The sequence below is a fragment of the Coregonus clupeaformis genome, chromosome 36 (genome assembly GCF_020615455.1).
Source record: "Coregonus clupeaformis isolate EN_2021a chromosome 36, ASM2061545v1, whole genome shotgun sequence".
Taxonomy (NCBI): Eukaryota; Metazoa; Chordata; class Actinopteri; order Salmoniformes; family Salmonidae; genus Coregonus; species Coregonus clupeaformis.
In genome coordinates, this window is record NC_059227.1 from 39,761,553 (window position 1) to 39,784,945 (window position 23,393).

At 38.6% G+C, this 23,393-nt stretch overlaps 1 protein-coding gene across 2 annotated transcripts in view; it reads right to left on the reverse strand.

The window, feature by feature from the left end:
* The window catches only part of LOC121552431 (DNA (cytosine-5)-methyltransferase 3A), a 164,584-nt gene that overhangs the window by 124,552 nt on the left and 16,639 nt on the right, over positions 1 to 23,393 (reverse strand). For both annotated transcript variants that reach the window (XM_041865365.1, XM_041865364.1), the window contains exon 3: positions 21,664 to 21,771. In XM_041865365.1, the coding sequence (XP_041721299.1) occupies positions 21,664 to 21,771 (108 nt within the window). The remainder of the gene's footprint in view (positions 1 to 21,663; positions 21,772 to 23,393) is intronic.

Here is a 23,393-nt window from a genome sequence, read left to right on the forward strand (position 1 = left end):
TGTGATCTGTTGCCACAAGAAAAGGGCAACCAGTGAAGAACAAACACCATTGTAAATGTACAACCCATATTTCTGTTTATTTATAATAATAACATTTGAAATGTCTCTATTCCTCTGAAAGGTTTGTGAGTGTAATGTTTACTGCCCCATGATCAGGGCTGAATCTACAGCAGAATAATATGAATCTACTGCACCATGATCAGGGCTGAATCTACAGCAGAATAATATGAATCTACTGCACCATGATCAGGGCTGAATCTACAGCAGAATAATATGAATCTACTGCACCATGATCAGGGCTGAATCTACAGCAGAATAATATGAATCTACTGCCTCATGATCAGGGCTGAATCTACAGCAGAATAATATGAATCTACTGCACCATGATCAGGGCTGAATCTACAGCAGAATAATATGAATCTACTGCCTCATGATCAGGGCTGAATCTACAGCAGAATAATATGAATCTACTGCACCATGATCAGGGCTGAATCTACAGCAGAATAATATGAATCTACTGCACCATGATCAGGGCTGAATCTACAGCAGAATAATATGAATCTACTGCACCATGATCAGGGCTGAATCTACAGCAGAATAATATGAATCTACTGCACCATGATCAGGGCTGAATCTACAGCAGAATAATATGAATCTACTGCACCATGATCAGGGCTGAATCTACAGCAGAATAATATCTACAGAGGAAACACTCTCTTCCTCTTTCACTTCATTCCACTCTCACCCTCGACCTCCTCTCTTCACCACTTCCTGTTTTGCATTCAAATGTATCACTGACCTCATAATCTATATGTCTGTAACCTAGATACACTTGCAGCATGTATGTGTACACACACACACAAACACACACACACACACACACACACACACACACACACAGCTAATCCATTTATACACGGAGCTATCAGCTTGACTGAGAGAAAAAAAATACACAGACAGAGAGAGAGTGTACTGTACTGAATAAGAGAGAGTGTGTACTGTATTGAATAAGAGAGAGAGTGTACTGTACTGAATAAGAGAGAGTGTACTGTATTGAATCAGAGAGAGTGTACTGTACTGAATAAGAGAGAGAGTGTCCTGTACTGAATAAGAGAGAGAGTGTACTGTATTGAATAAGAGAGAGTGTACTGTACTGAATAAGAGAGAGAGTGTACTGTACTGAATCAGAGAGAGAGTGTCCTGTACTGAATAAGAGAGAGTGTGTACTGTACTGAATAAGAGAGAGAGTGTACTGTACTGAATAAAAGAGAGTGTACTGTACTGAATAAGAGAGAGAGTGTACTGTACTGAATAAGAGAGAGAGTGACCTATATTGAATAAGAGAGAGAGTGTACTGTATTGAATCAGAGAGAGAGTGACCTGTATTGAATAAGAGAGAGAGTGTACTGTATTGAATCAGAGAGAGAGTGTACTGTATTGAATAAGAGATAGAGTGTACTGTATTGAATAAGAGAGAGAGTGTACTGTACTGAATCAGAGAGAGAGTGTCCTGTACTGAATAAGAGAGAGTGTGTACTGTACTGAATCAGAGAGAGAGTGTCCTGTACTGAATAAGAGAGAGTGTGTACTGTACTGAATAAGAGAGAGAGTGTACTGTACTGAATAAAAGAGAGTGTACTGTACTGAATAAGAGAGAGAGTGTACTGTACTGAATAAGAGAGAGAGTGTACTGTACTGAATAAGAGAGAGAGAGAGTGTACTGTACTGAATAAGAGAGAGAAGGTACTGTACTGAATAAGAGAGAGTGTACTGTACTGAATAAGAGAGAGAGTGTACTGTACTGAATACGAGAGAGAGTGTACTGTACTGAATAAAAGAGAGTGTACTGTACTGAAGAAGAGAGAGTGTGTACTGTACTGAATAAGAGAGAGTGTACTGTATTGAATAAGAGAGAGAAGGTACTGTACTGAAGAAGAGAGAGTGTTCTGTACTGAATAAGAGATATTTTACTGTTTTGAATCAGAGAGAGAGTGTACTGTACTGAATAAGAGAGAGAGTGTACTGTACTGAATAAGAGAGAGAGTGTACTGTACTGAATAAGAGAGAGTGTACTGTATTGAATAAGAGAGAGCGTGTACTGTACTGAATAAGAGAGAGAGTGTACTGTACTGAATAAGAGAGAGTGTACTGTACTGAATACGAGAGAGAGTGTACTGTACTGAATAAGAGAGAGTGTACTGTACTGAATAAGAGAGAGAGTGTACTGTACTGAATAAAAGAGAGTGTACTGTACTGAATAAGAGAGAGAGTGTACTGTACTGAATACGAGAGAGAGTGTACTGTACTGAATAAGAGTATTGAATAAGAGAGAGAGTGTACTGTACTGAATAAGAGAGAGCGTGTACTGTACTGAATAAAAGAGAGTGTACTGTACTGAATAAGAGAGAGCGTGTACTGTACTGAATAAGAGAGAGAAGGTACTGTACTGAATAAGAGAGAGAAGGTACTGTACTGAATAAGAGAGAGCGTGTACTGTACTGAATAAAAGAGAGTGTACTGTACTGAATAAGAGAGAGCGTGTACTGTACTGAATAAGAGAGAGAGTGTACTGTACTGAATAAGAGAGAGAGTGTACTGTACTGAATACGAGAGAGAGTGTACTGTACTGAATAAAAGAGAGTGTACTGTACTGAATAAGAGAGAGCAAGTACTGTACTGAAAAAGAGAGAGTGTACTGTGCTGAATAAGAGAGAGAAGGTACTGTACTGAAGAAGAGAGTGTTCTGTACTGAATAAGAGATATTGTACTGTTTTGAATAAGAGAGAGAGTGTACTGTACTAAATAAGAGATATTGTACTGTAAAGAATAAAAGAGAGTGTACTGTACTGAATAAGAGAGAGAGTGTACTGTACTGAATAAGAGAGAGAGTGTACTGTACTGAATAAGAGAGAGAGAGTGTACTGTACTGAATAAGAGAGAGCATGTACTGTACTGAATAAGAGAGAGAGTGTACTGTAATGAATAAGCGAGAGAGAGAGTACTGTACTGAATAAGAGAGAGTATACTGTATTGAATAAGAGATAGAGTGTACTGTATTGAATAAGAGAGAGAGTGTACTGTACTGAATAAGAGAGAGAGTGTACTGTACTGAATAAGAGAGAGAGTGTACTGTACTGAATCAGAGAGAGTGTACTGTACTGAATAAGAGAGAGAGTGTACTGTACTGAATAAGAGAGAGAGTGTACTGTACTGAATAAGAGAGAGTGTACTGTACTGAATAAGAGAGAGAGTGTACTGTACTGAATAAGAGAGAGAGTGTACTGTACTGAATAAGAGAGAGTGTACTGTACTGAATAAGAGAGAGAGTGTACTGTACTGAATAAGAGAGAGAGTGTACTGTATTGAATAAGAGAAAGAGTGACCTGTACTGAATAAGAGAGAGTGTACTGTACTGAATAAGAGAGAGAGTGTACTGTACTGAATAAGAGAGAGAGTGTACTGTACTGAATAAGAGAGAGAGTGTACTGTACTGAATAAGAGAGAGAGTGTACTGTATTGAATAAGAGAGAGTGTACTGTACTGAATAAGAGAGAGAGTGTACTGTACTGAATAAGAGAGAGTGTACTGTACTGAATAAGAGAGAGAGTGTACTGTACTGAATAAGAGAGAGAGTGTACTGTACTGAATAAGAGAGGTGTACTGTACTGAATAAGAGAGAGTGTACTGTACTGAATAAGAGAGAGAGTGTACTGTACTGAATAAGAGAGAGTGTACTGTACTGAATAAGAGAGAGAGTGTACTGTACTGAATAAGAGAGAGAGTGTACTGTATTGAATAAGAGAAAGAGTGACCTGTACTGAATAAGAGAGAGTGTACTGTACTGAATAAGAGAGAGAGTGTACTGTACTGAATAAGAGAGAGAGTGTACTGTATTGAATAAGAGAAAGAGTGACCTGTATTGAATAAGAGAGAGTGTAATGTACTGAATCAGAGAGAGTGTACTGTATTGAATAAGAGAGAGAGTGTACTGTACTGAATAAGAGAGAGAGTGTACTGTATTGAATCAGAGAGAGTGTACTGTACTGAATAAGAGAGAGAGTGTGTACTGTATTGAATAAGAGAGAGAGTGTACTGTATTGAATAAGAGAGAGTGTAATGTACTGAATCAGAGAGAGAGTGTACTGTACTGAATCAGAGAGAGTGTACTGTACTGAATAAGAGAGAGAGTGTACTGTATTGAATAAGCGAGAGAGAGAGTGTACTGTACTGAATAAGAGAGAGTATACTGTATTGAATAAGAGATAGAGTGTACTGTATTGAATAAGAGAGAGAGTGTACTGTATTGAATCAGAGAGAGAGTGACCTGTATTGAATAAGAGAGAGAGTGTACTGTACTGAATAAGAGAGAGTGTACTGTACTGAATAAGAGAGAGAGTGTACTGTACTGAATACGAGAGAGAGTGTACTGTACTGAATAAGAGAGAGTGTACTGTACTGAATACGAGAGAGTGTACTGTACTGAATAAAAGAGAGTGTACTGTACTGAATAAGAGAGAGCGTGTACTGTACTGAATAAGAGAGAGTGTACTGTACTGAATAAGAGAGAGAGTGTACTGTACTGAATAAGAGAGAGCGTGTACTGTACTGAATAAGAGAGAGTGTACTGTACTGAATAAGAGAGAGAGTGTACTGTACTGAATACGAGAGAGAGTGTACTGTACTGAATACGAGAGAGTGTACTGTACTGAATAAAAGAGAGTGTACTGTACTGAATAAGAGAGAGCGTGTACTGTACTGAATAAGAGAGAGTGTACTGTACTGAATAAGCGAGAGAGTGTACTGTACTGAATAAGAGAGAGAGTGTACTGTACTGAATACGAGAGAGTGTACTGTACTGAATAAAAGAGAGTGTACTGTACTGAATAAGAGAGAGCGTGTACTGTACTGAATAAGAGAGAGTGTACTGTACTGAATAAGAGAGAGAGTGTACTGTACTGAATAAGAGAGAGCGTGTACTGTACTGAATAAGAGAGAGTGTACTGTACTGAATAAGAGAGAGAGTGTACTGTACTGAATACGAGAGAGAGTGTACTGTACTGAATAAGAGAGAGAGTGACCTATATTGAATAAGAGATAGAGTGTACTGTATTGAATAAGAGAGAGCGTGTACTGTACTGAATAAAAGAGAGAGTGTACTGTACTGAATAAGAGAGAGTGTACTGTACTGAATAAGAGAGAGCGTGTACTGTACTGAATAAAAGAGAGTGTACTGTACTGAATAAGAGAGAGCGTGTACTGTACTGAATAAGAGAGAGAGTGTACTGTAATGAATAAGCGAGAGAGAGAGTACTGTACTGAATAAGAGAGAGTATACTGTATTGAATAAGAGATAGAGTGTACTGTACTGAATAAGAGAGAGTGTACTGTACTGAATAAGAGAGAGAGTGTACTGTACTGAATAAGAGAGAGAGTGTACTGTACTGAATAAGAGAAAGAGTGACCTATATTGAATAAGAGATAGAGTGTACTGTATTGAATAAGAGAGAGAGTGTACTGTATTGAATAAGAGAGAGAGTGACCTATATTGAATAAGAGAGAGAGTGTACTGTATTGAATAAGAGAGAGAGTGACCTATATTGAATAAGAGAGAGAGTGACCTATATTGAATAAGATAGAGTGTACTGTATTGAATAAGAGAGAGTGTAATGTACTGAATCAGAGAGAGAGTGTACTCTATTGAATAAGAGAGAGAGTGTACTGTACTGAATAAGAGAGTGTACTGTATTGAATAAGAGAGAGAGTGTACTGTATTGAATAAGAGAGAGAGTTACCTATATTGAATAAGAGAGAGTGTACTGTATTGAATAAGAGAGAGTGTAATGTACTGAATCAGAGAGAGAGTGTACTGTATTGAATAAGAGAGAGAGTGTACTGTACTGAATCAGAGAGAGAGTGTACTGTACTGAATAAGAGAGAGAGTGTACTGTACTGAATAAGAGAGAGAGTGTACTGTATTGAATCAGAGAGAGTGTACTGTATTGAATAAGAGAGAGAGTGTACTGTATTGAATAAGAGAAAGAGTGACCTGTATTGAATAAGAGAGAGAGTGTACTGTATTGAATAAGAGAGAGTGTAATGTACTGAATCAGAGAGAGTGTACTGTATTGAATAAGAGATATAGTGTACTGTATTGAATAAGAGAGAGAGTGTACTGTACTGAATAAGAGAGAGAGTGTACTGTATTGAATCAGAGAGAGTGTACTGTATTGAATAAGAGAGAGAGTGTGTACTGTATTGAATAAGAGAGAGAGTGACCTGTATTGAATAAGAGAGAGTGTACTGTATTGAATAAGAGAGAGTGTAATGTACTGAATCAGAGAGAGAGTGTACTGTACTGAATCAGAGAGAGTGTACTGTACTGAATAAGAGAGAGAGTGTACTGTATTGAATAAGCGAGAGAGAGTGTGTACTGTACTGAATAAGAGAGAGTATACTGTATTGAATAAGAGATAGAGTGTACTGTATTGAATAAGAGAGAGAGTGTACTGTATTGAATCAGAGAGAGAGTGACCTGTATTGAATAAGAGAGAGAGTGTACTGTATTGAATAAGAGAGAGTGTGTACTGTACTGAATAAGAGAGAGTGTACTGTACTGAATAAGAGAGAGAGTGTACTGTACTGAATAAGAGAGAGAGTGTACTGTACTGAATAAGAGAGAGAGTGTACTGTACTGAATACGAGAGAGAGTGTACTGTACTGAATAAGAGAGAGCGTGTACTGTACTGAATAAAAGAGAGTGTACTGTACTGAATAAGAGAGAGCGTGTACTGTACTGAATAAGAGAGAGTGTACTGTACTGAATAAGAGAGAGAGTGTACTGTACTGAATAAGAGAGAGAGTGTACTGTACTGAATAAAAGAGAGAGTGTACTGTACTGAATAAGAGAGAGAGTGTACTGTACTGAATAAGAGAGAGCGTGTACTGTACTGAATAAAAGAGAGTGTACTGTACTGAATAAGAGAGAGCGTGTACTGTACTGAATAAGAGAGAGTGTACTGTACTGAATAAGAGAGAGAGTGTACTGTACTGAATAAGAGAGAGAGTGACCTATATTGAATAAGAGATAGAGTGTACTGTATTGAATAAGAGAGAGAGTGTACTGTATTGAATAAGAGAGAGAGTGACCTATATTGAATAAGAGAGAGAGTGTACTGTATTGAATAAGAGAGAGAGTGACCTATATTGAATAAGAGATAGAGTGTACTGTATTGAATAAGAGAGAGAGTGTACTGTACTGAATACGAGAGAGAGAGTGTACTGTACTGAATAAGAGAGAGAGTGACCTATATTGAATAAGAGATAGAGTGTACTGTATTGAATAAGAGAGAGAGTGTACTGTATTGAATAAGAGAGAGAGTGACCTATATTGAATAAGAGAGAGAGTGTACTGTATTGAATAAGAGAGAGCGTGTACTGTACTGAATAAGAGAGAGAGAGTGTACTGTATTGAATCAGAGAGAGAGTGTACTGTACTGAATCAGAGAGAGAGTGTACTGTATTGAATAAGAGAGAGTGTACTGTACTGAATAAGAGAGAGAGTGTACTGTACTGAATAAGAGAGAGAGTGTACTGTACTGAATAAGAGAGAGAGTGTACTGTATTGAATCAGAGAGAGAGAGTGTACTGTACTGAATAAGAGAGAGAGTGTACTGTATTGAATAAGAGAGAGAGTGTACTGTATTGAATAAGAGAGAGAGAGTGTACTGTATTGAATAAGAGAGAGAGTGTACTGTACTGAATCAGAGAGAGAGTGTAATGTACTGAATCAGAGAGAGCGTGTACTGTATTGAATAAGAGATAGAGTGTACTGTACTGAATAAGAGAGAGAGTGTACTGTACTGAATAAGAGAGAGAGTGTACTGTACTGAATAAGAGAGAGAGTGTACTGTACTGAATAAGAGAGAGAGTGTACTGTATTGAATCAGAGAGAGAGAGTGTACTGTACTGAATAAGAGAGAGAGTGTACTGTATTGAATAAGAGAGAGAGTGTACTGTATTGAATAAGAGAAAGAGTGACCTGTATTGAATAAGAGAGAGAGTGTACTGTATTGAATAAGAGAGAGTGTAATGTACTGAATCAGAGAGAGTGTACTGTATTTAATAAGAGATATAGTGTACTGTATTGAATATGAGAGAGAGTGTACTGTACTGAATAAGAGAGAGAGTGTACTGTATTGAATCAGAGAGTGTACTGTATTGAATAAGAGAGAGAGTGTGTACTGTATTGAATAAGAGAGAGAGTGACCTGTATTGAATAAGAGAGAGTGTAATGTACTGAATCAGAGAGAGAGTGTACTGTACTGAATCAGAGAGAGTGTACTGTACTGAATAAGAGAGAGAGTGTACTGTATTGAATAAGCGAGAGAGAGAGTGTACTGTATTGAATAAGAGAGAGTGTAATGTACTGAATCAGAGAGAGAGTGTACTGTACTGAATCAGAGAGTGTACTGTACTGAATAAGAGAGAGAGTGTACTGTATTGAATAAGCGAGAGAGAGAGTGTACTGTACTGAATAAGAGAGAGTATACTGTATTGAATAAGAGATAGAGTGTACTGTATTGAATAAGAGAGAGAGTGTACTGTATTGAATCAGAGAGAGAGTGACCTGTATTGAATAAGAGAGAGAGTGTACTGTACTGAATAAGAGAGAGAGTGTACTGTACTGAATCAGAGAGAGAGTGTCCTGTACTGAATAAGAGAGAGTGTGTACTGTACTGAATAAGAGAGAGAGTGTACTGTACTGAATAAAAGAGAGTGTACTGTACTGAATAAGAGAGAGAGTGTACTGTACTGAATAAGAGAGAGAGTGACCTATATTGAATAAGAGAGAGAGTGTACTGTATTGAATCAGAGAGAGAGTGACCTGTATTGAATAAGAGAGAGAGAGTGTACTGTATTGAATCAGAGAGAGAGTGTACTGTATTGAATAAGAGATAGAGTGTACTGTATTGAATAAGAGAGAGAGTGTACTGTACTGAATCAGAGAGAGAGTGTCCTGTACTGAATAAGAGAGAGTGTGTACTGTACTGAATCAGAGAGAGAGTGTCCTGTACTGAATAAGAGAGAGTGTGTACTGTACTGAATAAGAGAGAGAGTGTACTGTACTGAATAAAAGAGAGTGTACTGTACTGAATAAGAGAGAGAGTGTACTGTACTGAATAAGAGAGAGAGTGTACTGTACTGAATAAGAGAGAGAGAGAGTGTACTGTACTGAATAAGAGAGAGAAGGTACTGTACTGAATAAGAGAGAGTGTACTGTACTGAATAAGAGAGAGAGTGTACTGTACTGAATACGAGAGAGAGTGTACTGTACTGAATAAAAGAGAGTGTACTGTACTGAAGAAGAGAGAGTGTGTACTGTACTGAATAAGAGAGAGTGTACTGTATTGAATAAGAGAGAGAAGGTACTGTACTGAAGAAGAGAGAGTGTTCTGTACTGAATAAGAGATATTGTACTGTTTTGAATCAGAGAGAGAGTGTACTGTACTGAATAAGAGAGAGAGTGTACTGTACTGAATAAGAGAGAGAGTGTACTGTACTGAATAAGAGAGAGTGTACTGTATTGAATAAGAGAGAGCGTGTACTGTACTGAATAAGAGAGAGAGTGTACTGTACTGAATAAGAGAGAGTGTACTGTACTGAATACGAGAGAGAGTGTACTGTACTGAATAAGAGAGAGTGTACTGTACTGAATAAGAGAGAGTGTACTGTACTGAATAAGAGAGAGAGTGTACTGTACTCAATAAAAGAGAGTGTACTGTACTGAATAAGAGAGAGAGTGTACTGTACTGAATACGAGAGAGAGTGTACTGTACTGAATAAGAGTATTGAATAAGAGAGAGAGTGTACTGTACTGAATAAGAGAGAGCGTGTACTGTACTGAATAAAAGAGAGTGTACTGTACTGAATAAGAGAGAGAGTGTACTGTACTGAATAAGAGAGAGAAGGTACTGTACTGAATAAGAGAGAGAAGGTACTGTACTGAATAAGAGAGAGCGTGTACTGTACTGAATAAAAGAGAGTGTACTGTACTGAATAAGAGAGAGCGTGTACTGTACTGAATAAGAGAGAGAGTGTACTGTACTGAATAAGAGAGAGAGTGTACTGTACTGAATACGAGAGAGAGTGTACTGTACTGAATAAAAGAGAGTGTACTGTACTGAATAAGAGAGAGCAAGTACTGTACTGAAAAAGAGAGAGTGTACTGTGCTGAATAAGAGAGAGAAGGTACTGTACTGAAGAAGAGAGTGTTCTGTACTGAATAAGAGATATTGTACTGTTTTGAATAAGAGAGAGAGTGTACTGTACTAAATAAGAGATATTGTACTGTAAAGAATAAAAAGAGAGTGTACTGTACTGAATAAGAGAGAGAGTGTACTGTACTGAATAAGAGAGAGAGTGTACTGTACTGAATAAGAGAGAGAGAGTGTACTGTACTGAATAAGAGAGAGCATGTACTGTACTGAATAAGAGAGAGAGTGTACTGTAATGAATAAGCGAGAGAGAGAGTACTGTACTGAATAAGAGAGAGTATACTGTATTGAATAAGAGATAGAGTGTACTGTATTGAATAAGAGAGAGAGTGTACTGTACTGAATAAGAGAGAGTGTACTGTACTGAATAAGAGAGAGAGTGTACTGTACTGAATCAGAGAGAGTGTACTGTACTGAATAAGAGAGAGAGTGTACTGTACTGAATAAGAGAGAGAGTGTACTGTACTGAATAAGAGAGAGTGTACTGTACTGAATAAGAGAGAGAGTGTACTGTACTGAATAAGAGAGAGAGTGTACTGTACTGAATAAGAGAGAGTGTACTGTACTGAATAAGAGAGAGAGTGTACTGTACTGAATAAGAGAGAGAGTGTACTGTATTGAATAAGAGAAAGAGTGACCTGTACTGAATAAGAGAGAGTGTACTGTACTGAATAAGAGAGAGAGTGTACTGTACTGAATAAGAGAGAGAGTGTACTGTACTGAATAAGAGAGAGAGTGTACTGTACTGAATAAGAGAGAGAGTGTACTGTATTGAATAAGAGAGAGTGTACTGTACTGAATAAGAGAGAGAGTGTACTGTACTGAATAAGAGAGAGAGTGTACTGTACTGAATAAGAGAGAGAGTGTACTGTACTGAATAAGAGAGAGAGTGTACTGTACTGAATAAGAGAGAGTGTACTGTACTGAATAAGAGAGAGAGTGTACTGTACTGAATAAGAGAGAGAGTGTACTGTACTGAATAAGAGAGAGTGTACTGTACTGAATAAGAGAGAGAGTGTACTGTACTGAATAAGAGAGAGAGTGTACTGTATTGAATAAGAGAAAGAGTGACCTGTACTGAATAAGAGAGAGTGTACTGTACTGAATAAGAGAGAGAGTGTACTGTACTGAATAAGAGAGAGAGTGTACTGTATTGAATAAGAGAAAGAGTGACCTGTATTGAATAAGAGAGAGTGTAATGTACTGAATCAGAGAGAGTGTACTGTATTGAATAAGAGAGAGAGTGTACTGTACTGAATAAGAGAGAGATGTACTGTATTGAATCAGAGAGAGTGTACTGTACTGAATAAGAGAGAGAGTGTGTACTGTATTGAATAAGAGAGAGAGTGTACTGTATTGAATAAGAGAGAGTGTAATGTACTGAATCAGAGAGAGAGTGTACTGTACTGAATCAGAGAGAGTGTACTGTACTGAATAAGAGAGAGAGTGTACTGTATTGAATAAGCGAGAGAGAGAGTGTACTGTACTGAATAAGAGAGAGTATACTGTATTGAATAAGAGATAGAGTGTACTGTATTGAATAAGAGAGAGAGTGTACTGTATTGAATCAGAGAGAGAGTGACCTGTATTGAATAAGAGAGAGAGTGTACTGTACTGAATAAGAGAGAGTGTACTGTACTGAATAAGAGAGAGAGTGTACTGTACTGAATACGAGAGAGAGTGTACTGTACTGAATAAGAGAGAGAGTGTACTGTACTGAATACGAGAGAGTGTACTGTACTGAATAAAAGAGAGTGTACTGTACTGAATAAGAGAGAGCGTGTACTGTACTGAATAAGAGAGAGTGTACTGTACTGAATAAGAGAGAGAGTGTACTGTACTGAATAAGAGAGAGCGTGTACTGTACTGAATAAGAGAGAGTGTACTGTACTGAATAAGAGAGAGAGTGTACTGTACTGAATACGAGAGAGAGTGTACTGTACTGAATACGAGAGAGTGTACTGTACTGAATAAAAGAGAGTGTACTGTACTGAATAAGAGAGAGCGTGTACTGTACTGAATAAGAGAGAGTGTACTGTACTGAATAAGCGAGAGAGTGTACTGTACTGAATAAGAGAGAGATGTACTGTACTGAATACAGAGAGTGTACTGTACTGAATAAAAGAGAGTGTACTGTACTGAATAAGAGAGAGCGTGTACTGTACTGAATAAGAGAGAGTGTACTGTACTGAATAAGAGAGAGAGTGTACTGTACTGAATAAGAGAGAGCGTGTACTGTACTGAATAAGAGAGAGTGTACTGTACTGAATAAGAGAGAGAGTGTACTGTACTGAATACGAGAGAGAGTGTACTGTACTGAATAAGAGAGAGAGTGACCTATATTGAATAAGAGATAGAGTGTACTGTATTGAATAAGAGAGAGCGTGTACTGTACTGAATAAAAGAGAGAGTGTACTGTACTGAATAAGAGAGAGTGTACTGTACTGAATAAGAGAGGCGTGTACTGTACTGAATAAAAGAGAGTGTACTGTACTGAATAAGAGAGAGCGTGTACTGTACTGAATAAGAGAGAGAGTGTACTGTAATGAATAAGCGAGAGAGAGAGTACTGTACTGAATAAGAGAGAGTATACTGTATTGAATAAGAGATAGAGTGTACTGTACTGAATAAGAGAGAGTGTACGGTACTGAATAAGAGAGAGAGTGTACTGTACTGAATAAGAGAGAGAGTGTACTGTACTGAATAAGAGAAAGAGTGACCTATATTGAATAAGAGATAGAGTGTACTGTATTGAATAAGAGAGAGAGTGTACTGTATTGAATAAGAGAGAGAGTGACCTATATTGAATAAGAGAGAGAGTGTACTGTATTGAATAAGAGAGAGAGTGACCTATATTGAATAAGAGAGAGAGTGACCTATATTGAATAAGAGAGAGTGTACTGTATTGAATAAGAGAGAGTGTAATGTACTGAATCAGAGAGAGAGTGTACTCTATTGAATAAGAGAGAGAGTGTACTGTACTGAATAAGAGAGAGAGTGTACTGTATTGAATAAGAGAGAGAGTGTACTGTATTGAATAAGAGAGAGAGTTACCTATATTGAATAAGAGAGAGTGTACTGTATTGAATAAGAGAGAGTGTAATGTACTGAATCAGAGAGAGAGTGTACTGTATTGAATAAGAGAGAGAGTGTACTGTACTGAATCAGAGAGAGAGTGTACTGTACTGAATAAGAGAGAGAGTGTACTGTACTGAATAAGAGAGAGAGTGTACTGTATTGAATCAGAGAGAGTGTACTGTATTGAATAAGAGAGAGAGTGTACTGTATTGAATAAGAGAAAGAGTGACCTGTATTGAATAAGAGAGAGAGTGTACTGTATTGAATAAGAGAGAGTGTAATGTACTGAATCAGAGAGAGTGTACTGTATTGAATAAGAGATATAGTGTACTGTATTGAATAAGAGAGAGAGTGTACTGTACTGAATAAGAGAGAGAGTGTACTGTATTGAATCAGAGAGAGTGTACTGTATTGAATAAGAGAGAGAGTGTGTACTGTATTGAATAAGAGAGAGAGTGACCTGTATTGAATAAGAGAGAGTGTACTGTATTGAATAAGAGAGAGTGTAATGTACTGAATCAGAGAGAGAGTGTACTGTACTGAATCAGAGAGAGTGTACTGTACTGAATAAGAGAGAGAGTGTACTGTATTGAATAAGCGAGAGAGAGTGTGTACTGTACTGAATAAGAGAGAGTATACTGTATTGAATAAGAGATAGAGTGTACTGTATTGAATAAGAGAGAGAGTGTACTGTATTGAATCAGAGAGAGAGTGACCTGTATTGAATAAGAGAGAGAGTGTACTGTATTGAATAAGAGAGAGTGTGTACTGTACTGAATAAGAGAGAGTGTACTGTACTGAATAAGAGAGAGAGTGTACTGTACTGAATAAGAGAGAGAGTGTACTGTACTGAATAAGAGAGAGAGTGTACTGTACTGAATACGAGAGAGAGTGTACTGTACTGAATAAGAGAGAGCGTGTACTGTACTGAATAAAAGAGAGTGTACTGTACTGAATAAGAGAGAGCGTGTACTGTACTGAATAAGAGAGAGTGTACTGTACTGAATAAGAGAGAGAGTGTACTGTACTGAATAAGAGAGAGAGTGTACTGTACTGAATAAAAGAGAGAGTGTACTGTACTGAATAAGAGAGAGTGTGTACTGTACTGAATAAGAGAGAGCGTGTACTGTACTGAATAAAAGAGAGTGTACTGTACTGAATAAGAGAGAGCGTGTACTGTACTGAATAAGAGAGAGTGTACTGTACTGAATAAGAGAGAGAGTGTACTGTACTGAATAAGAGAGAGAGTGACCTATATTGAATAAGAGATAGAGTGTACTGTATTGAATAAGAGAGAGAGTGTACTGTATTGAATAAGAGAGAGAGTGACCTATATTGAATAAGAGAGAGAGTGTACTGTATTGAATAAGAGAGAGAGTGACCTATATTGAATAAGAGATAGAGTGTACTGTATTGAATAAGAGAGAGAGTGTACTGTACTGAATACGAGAGAGAGAGTGTACTGTACTGAATAAGAGAGAGAGTGACCTATATTGAATAAGAGATAGAGTGTACTGTATTGAATAAGAGAGAGAGTGTACTGTATTGAATAAGAGAGAGAGTGACCTATATTGAATAAGAGAGAGAGTGTACTGTATTGAATAAGAGAGAGGGCGTGTACTGTACTGAATAAGAGAGAGAGAGTGTACTGTATTGAATCAGAGAGAGAGTGTACTGTACTGAATCAGAGAGAGAGTGTACTGTATTGAATAAGAGAGAGTGTACTGTACTGAATAAGAGAGAGAGTGTACTGTACTGAATAAGAGAGAGAGTGTACTGTACTGAATAAGAGAGAGAGTGTACTGTATTGAATCAGAGAGAGAGAGTGTACTGTACTGAATAAGAGAGAGAGTGTACTGTATTGAATAAGAGAGAGAGTGTACTGTATTGAATAAGAGAGAGAGAGATGTACTGTATTGAATAAGAGAGAGAGTGTACTGTACTGAATCAGAGAGAGAGTGTAATGTACTGAATCAGAGAGAGCGTGTACTGTATTGAATAAGAGATAGAGTGTACTGTACTGAATAAGAGAGAGAGTGTACTGTACTGAATAAGAGAGAGAGTGTACTGTACTGAATAAGAGAGAGTGTACTGTACTGAATAAGAGAGAGAGTGTACTGTATTGAATCAGAGAGAGAGAGTGTACTGTACTGAATAAGAGAGAGTGTACTGTATTGAATAAGAGAGAGAGTGTACTGTATTGAATAAGAGAAAGAGTGACCTGTATTGAATAAGAGAGAGAGTGTACTGTATTGAATAAGAGAGAGTGTAATGTACTGAATCAGAGAGAGTGTACTGTATTTAATAAGAGATATAGTGTACTGTATTGAATATGAGAGAGAGTGTACTGTACTGAATAAGAGAGAGTGTACTGTATTGAATCAGAGAGTGTACTGTATTGAATAAGAGAGAGAGTGTGTACTGTATTGAATAAGAGAGAGTGACCTGTATTGAATAAGAGAGAGTGTAATGTACTGAATCAGAGAGAGAGTGTACTGTACTGAATCAGAGAGAGTGTACTGTACTGAATAAGAGAGAGAGTGTACTGTATTGAATAAGCGAGAGAGAGAGTGTACTGTATTGAATAAGAGAGAGTGTAATGTACTGAATCAGAGAGAGAGTGTACTGTACTGAATCAGAGAGTGTACTGTACTGAATAAGAGAGAGAGTGTACTGTATTGAATAAGCGAGAGAGAGAGTGTACTGTACTGAATAAGAGAGAGTATACTGTATTGAATAAGAGATAGAGTGTACTGTATTGAATAAGAGAGAGAGTGTACTGTATTGAATCAGAGAGAGAGTGACCTGTATTGAATAAGAGAGAGAGTGTACTGTATTGAATAAGAGAGAGCGTGTACTGTACTGAATAAGAGAGAGTGTACTGTACTGAATAAGAGAGAGAGTGTACTGTACTGAATAAGAGAGAGAGTGTACTGTACTGAATAAGAGAGAGAGTGTACTGTACTGAATAAGAGAGAGCGTGTACTGTACTGAATAAGAGAGAGTGTACTGTACTGAATAAGAGAGAGAGTGTACTGTACTGAATAAGAGAGAGAGTGTACTGTACTGAATACGAGAGAGAGTGTACTGTACTGAATAAAAGAGAGTGTACTGTACTGAATAAGAGAGAGCGTGTACTGTACTGAATAAGAGAGAGTGTACTGTGCTGAATAAGAGAGAGAAGGTACTGTACTGAAGAAGAGAGAGTGTTCTGTACTGAATAAGAGATATTGTACTGTTTTGAATAAGAGAGAGAGTGTACTGTACTGAATAAGAGAGAGCGTGTACTGTACTGAATAAGAGAGAGCGTGTACTGTACTGAATACGAGAGAGAGTGTACTGTACTGAATAAGAGAGAGAGTGTACTGTAATGAATAAGCGAGAGAGAGAGTGTACTGTACTGAATAAGAGAGAGTATACTGTATTGAATAAGAGATAGAGTGTACTGTATTGAATAAGAGAGAGAGTGACCTGTATTGAATAAGAGAGAGTTTAATGTACTTCTACCCCCCCCACAGCGGAGTCACTCACCACCTTCCGGAGACATTTGAAACCCCACCTCTTTAAGGAATACCTGGGATAGGATAAAGTAATCCTTCTACCCCCCACACACACAGCGGAGTCGCTCACCACCTTCCGGAGACATTTGAAACCCCACCTCTTTAAGGAATACCTGGGATAGGATAAAGTAATCCTTCTACCCCCCAAAAAAAAATTGTAAAGTGGTTATCCCACTGGCTATAGGGTGAATGCATCAATTTGTGAGTCGCTCTGGACTAGAGCGTCTGCTAAATGACGTAAATGTGCCCTTGAGCAAGGCACTTAACCCTAATTGCTCCTGTAAGTCGCTCTGGATAAGAGCGTCTGCTAAATGACTAAAATGTAAATGTAAAATGTACTGAATCAGAGAGAGTGTACTGTATTGAATAAGAGAGAGTGTACTGTACTGAATAAGAGAGAGAGTGTACTGTACTGAATAAGAGAGAGAGTGTACTGTACTGAATAAGAGAGAGAGTGTACTGTACTGAATAAGAGATAGAGTGTACTGTATTGAATAAGAGAGAGAGTGTACTGTATTGAATAAGAGAAAGAGTGACCTGTATTGAATAAGAGAGAGAGTGTACTGTATTGAATAAGAGAGAGTGTAATGTACTGAATCAGAGAGAGTGTACTGTATTGAATAAGAGATATAGTGTACTGTATTGAATAAGAGAGAGAGTGTACTGTACTGAATAAGAGAGAGAGTGTACTGTATTGAATCAGAGAGAGTGTACTGTATTGAATAAGAGAGAGAGTGTGTACTGTATTGAATAAGAGAGAGAGTGACCTGTATTGAATAAGAGAGAGTGTACTGTATTGAATAAGAGAGAGTGTAATGTACTGAATCAGAGAGAGAGTGTACTGTACTGAATCAGAGAGAGTGTACTGTACTGAATAAGAGAGAGAGTGTACTGTATTGAATCAGAGAGAGTGTACTGTATTGAATAAGAGAGAGAGTGTGTACTGTATTGAATAAGAGAGAGAGTGACCTGTATTGAATAAGAGAGAGTGTACTGTATTGAATAAGAGAGAGTGTAATGTACTGAATCAGAGAGAGAGTGTACTGTACTGAATCAGAGAGAGTGTACTGTACTGAATAAGAGAGAGAGTGTACTGTATTGAATAAGCGAGAGAGAGAGTGTACTGTACTGAATAAGAGAGAGTATACTGTATTGAATAAGAGATAGAGTGTACTGTATTGAATAAGAGAGAGAGTGTACTGTATTGAATCAGAGAGAGAGTGACCTGTATTGAATAAGAGAGAGAGTGTACTGTATTGAATAAGAGAGAGCGTGTACTGTACTGAATAAGAGAGAGTGTACTGTACTGAATAAGAGAGAGAGTGTACTGTACTGAATAAGAGAGAGAGTGTACTGTACTGAATAAGAGAGAGAGTGTACTGTACTGAATACGAGAGAGAGTGTACTGTACTGAATAAAAGAGAGAGTACTGTACTGAATAAGAGAGAGCGTGTACTGTACTGAATAAAAGAGAGTGTACTGTACTGAATAAGAGAGAGCGTGTACTGTACTGAATAAGAGAGAGTGTACTGTACTGAATAAGAGAGAGTGTACTGTACTGAATACGAGAGAGAGTGTACTGTACTGAATAAAAGAGAGTGTACTGTACTGAATAAGATAGAGCGTGTACTGTACTGAATAAGAGAGAGTGTACTGTGCTGAATAAGAGAGAGAAGGTACTGTACTGAAGAAGAGAGAGTGTTCTGTACTGAATAAGAGATATTGTACTGTTTTGAATAAGAGAGAGAGTGTACTGTATTGAATAAGAGAGAGAGTGTACTGTACTGAATACGAGAGAGAGTGTACTGTACTGAATAAGAGAGAGAGTGTACTGTACTGAATAAGAGAGAGCGTGTACTGTACTGAATAAGAGAGAGAGTGTACTGTAATGAATAAGCGAGAGAGAGAGTACTGTACTGAATAAGAGAGAGTATACTGTATTGAATAAGAGATAGAGTGTACTGTATTGAATAAGAGAGAGAGTGACCTATATTGAATAAGAGAGAGAGTGTACTGTATTGAATCAGAGAGAGTGTACTGTATTGAATAAGAGAGAGAGTGTGTACTGTATTGAATAAGAGAGAGAGTGTACTGTACTGAATCAGAGAGAGAAGGTACTGTATTGAATAAGAGAGAGTGTAATGTACTGAATCAGAGAGAGAGTGTACTGTATTGAATAAGAGAGAGTGTACTGTACTGAATAAGAGAGAGAGTGTACTGTACTGAATAAGAGAGAGAGTGTACTGTACTGAATAAGAGAGAGAGTGTACTGTATTGAATCAGAGAAAGTGTACTGTATTGAATAAGAGAGAGAGTGTACTGTATTGAATAAGAGAAAGAGTGACCTGTATTGAATAAGAGAGAGAGTGTACTGTATTGAATAAGAGAGAGTGTAATGTACTGAATCAGAGAGAGTGTACTGTATTGAATAAGAGATATAGTGTACTGTATTGAATAAGAGAGAGAGTGTACTGTACTGAATAAGAGAGAGAGTGTACTGTATTGAATCAGAGAGAGTGTACTGTATTGAATAAGAGAGAGAGTGTGTACTGTATTGAATAAGAGAGAGAGTGACCTGTATTGAATAAGAGAGAGTTTAATGTACTGAATCAGAGAGAGAGTGTACTGTACTGAATCAGAGAGAGTGTGTACTGTACTGAATCAGAGAGAGAGCGTACTGTACTGAATAAGAGAGAGAGTGTACTGTATTGAATCAGAGAGAGTGTACTGTATTGAATAAGAGAGAGAGTGTGTACTGTATTGAATAAGAGAGAGAGTGACCTGTATTGAATAAGAGATAGAGTGTACTGTATTGAATAAGCGAGAGAGAGAGTGTACTGTACTGAATCAGAGAGAGTGTACTGTATTGAATAAGAGATAGAGTGTACTGTATTGAATAAGAGAGAGAGTGTACTGTATTGAATCAGAGAGAGAGTGACCTGTATTGAATAAGAGAGAGAGTGTACTGTATTGAATCAGAGAGAGAGTGACCTGTATTGAATAAGAGAGAGAGTGTACTGTATTGAATCAGAGAGAGAGTGTACTGTATTGAATAAGAGATAGAGTGTACTGTATTGAATCAGAGAGAGAGTGACCTGTATTGAATAAGAGAGAGAGTGTACTGTACTGAATAAGAGAGAGAGTGTACTGTACTGAATATGTGTGTGTGTATGTGTGTGTGTGTATGTGTGTGTATGTGTGTGTGTATGTGTGTGTGTGTATGTGTGTGTGTGTGTGTGTGTGTGTGTGTGTGTGTGTGTGTGTGTGTGTGTGTGTGTGTGTGTGTGTGTGTGTGTGTGTGTGTGTGTGTGTGTGTGTGTGTGTGTGTGTGTGTGTGTGTCTATGTGTGTGTGTGTGTGTGTGTATGTGTGTGTGTGTGTGTGTATGTGCTTGTGTGTGAGCAGCCTGACAGATCCCCCTTCAGACACAACTTACTAGCCAAAACTTAGCCATCAAAGCTGCACAAGAATGACATACAAACACACACGATTGTTTTACTGTCCTTGTGGGGACCAAAACATTGATTCCCATACAAAATCCTATTTTCCCCAACCCATAACCCTTAACCTAGCCCTAACCCCAAACCCTAACCCTAACCCATAACCCTTAACCTAGCCCTAACCCCAAACCCTAACCCTAACCCATAACCCTTAACCTAGCCCTAACCCCAAACCCTAACCCTAACCCATAACCCTTAACCTAGCCCTAACCCCAAACCCTAACCCTAACCCATAACCCTTAACCTAGCCCTAACCCCAAACCCTAACCCTAACCCATAACCCTTAACCTAGCCCTAACCCCAAACCCTAACCCATAACCCTTAACCTAGCCCTAACCCCAAACCCTAACCCATAACCCTTAACCTAGCCCTAACCCCTAACCCATAACCCTTAACCTAGCCCTAACCCCAAACCCTAACCCATAACCCTTAACCTAGCCCTAACCCTAACCCATAACCCTTAACCTAGCCCTAACCCCAAACCCTAACCCTAACCCATAACCCTTAACCTAGCCCTAAACCCAAACCCTAACCCATAACCCTTAACCTAGCCCTAACCCTAACCCATAACCCTTAACCTAGCCCTAACCCCAAACCCTAACCCTAACCCATAACCCTTAACCTAGCCCTAACCCCAAACCCTAACCCTAACCCATAACCCTAGCCCTAACCCCAAACCCTAACCCTAACCCATAACCCTTAACCTAGCCCTAACCCCAAACCCTAACCCTAACCCATAACCCTTAACCTAGCCCTAACCCCAAAACCTAACCCTAACCCATAACCCTTAACCTAGCCCTAACCCCAAACCCTAACCCTAACCCATAACCCTTAACCTAGCCCTAACCCCAAACCCTAACCCATAACCCTTAACCTAGCCCTAACCCCAAACCCTAACCCTAACCCATAACCCTTAACCTAGCCCTAACCCCTAACCCTAACCCTAACCCATAACCCTTAACCTAGCCCTAACCCCTAACCCCTAACCCATAGCCCTAACCCCTAACCCCTAACCCTTAACCTAACCTCTATGCCTGAAATAGCCTTTTTCCTTGACCAGAGAAATGTCCCCACTTGTCCGAAATGTCCGTGTTTTACTATCCTTGTGAAAATCAAAAACACACACAACACATACACAAGACCTGAAGACGTTCAGACAACCAGGGTTCAATACCTGGTCGGTCACACACACCTCAGAAGAAAGGGGGGGGGGGGCTAAGAGAGGAGAGAGAGAAAGGTGTTGGTGACTCACAGAAAGTGTGTGGTTGTGTTGCCTGTTGGGTCTTTCAACTCTGCGGGGTGCGGGTGGGCTGGCTAAACTCCCCTCCTCTGGGCCCATATGGACCACTCCGTCTTCACTCTATTACAGACACAACAGACACAACCCTGTTATTACAGACACAACCCTGTTATTAGAGACACAACCCTGTTATTACAGACACAACCCTGTTATTACAGACAACCCTGTTATTACAGACACAACCCTGTTATTACAGACACAGCCCTGTTATTACAGACACAGCCCTGTTATTACAGACAAAGCCCTGTTATTACAGACACAACCCTGTTATTACAGACAACCCTGTTATTACAGACACAACCCTGTTATTACAGACACAACCCTGTTATTACAGACACAACCCTGTTATTACAGACACAACCCTGTTATTACAGACACAGCCCTGTTATTACAGACACAGCCCTGTTATTACAGACACAACCCTGTTATTACAGACACAGCCCTGTTATTACAGACACAGCCCTGTTATTACAGACACAGCCCTGTTATTACAGACACAGCCCTGTTATTACAGACACAGCCCTGTTATTACAGACACAGCCCTGTTATTACAGACACAACCCTGTTATTACAGACACAACCCTGTTATTACAGACACAGCCCTGTTATTACAGACACAGCCCTGTTATTACAGACACAGCCCTGTTATTACAGACACAACCCTGTTATTACAGACACAACCCTGTTATTACAGACACAACCCTGTTATTACAGACACAGCCCTGTTATTACAGACACAACCCTGTTATTACAGACACAACCCTGTTATTACAGACACAACCCTGTTATTACAGACAACCCTGTTATTACAGACAACCCTGTTATTACAGACACATCCATGTTATTACAGACACAGCCCTGTTATTACAGACAACCCTGTTATTACAGACACAGCCCTGTTATTACAGACACAACCCTGTTATTACAGACACAACCCTGTTATTACAGACAACCCTGTTATTACAGACACAACCCTTTTATTACAGACACAGCCCTGTTATTACAGACACAGCCCTGTTATTACAGACACAACCCTGTTATTACAGACACAACCCTGTTATTACAGACACAGCCCTGTTATTACAGACAACCCTGTTATTACAGACACAGCCCTGTTATTACAGACACAACCCTGTTATTACAGACAACCCTGTTATTACAGACACAACCCTGTTATTACAGACACAGCCCTGTTATTACAGACACAGCCCTGTTATTACAGACACAACCATGTTATTACAGACACAACCCTGTTATTACAGACAACCCTGTTATTACAGACACAGCCCTGTTATTACAGACACAACCCTGTTATTACAGACACAACCCTGTTATTACAGACAACCCTGTTATTACAGACACAACCCTGTTATTACAGACAAAGCCCTGTTATTACAGACACAACCCTGTTATTACAGACAACCCTGTTATTACAGACACAGCCCTGTTATTACAGACACAACCCTGTTATTACAGACACAGCCCTGTTATTACAGACACAACCCTGTTATTACAGACACAGCCCTGTTATTACAGACACAGCCCTGTTATTACAGACACAACCCTGTTATTACAGACACAGCCCTGTTATTACAGACACAACCCTGTTATTACAGACACAGCCCTGTTATTACAGACAACCCTGTTATTACAGACACAACCCTGTTATTACAGACACAACC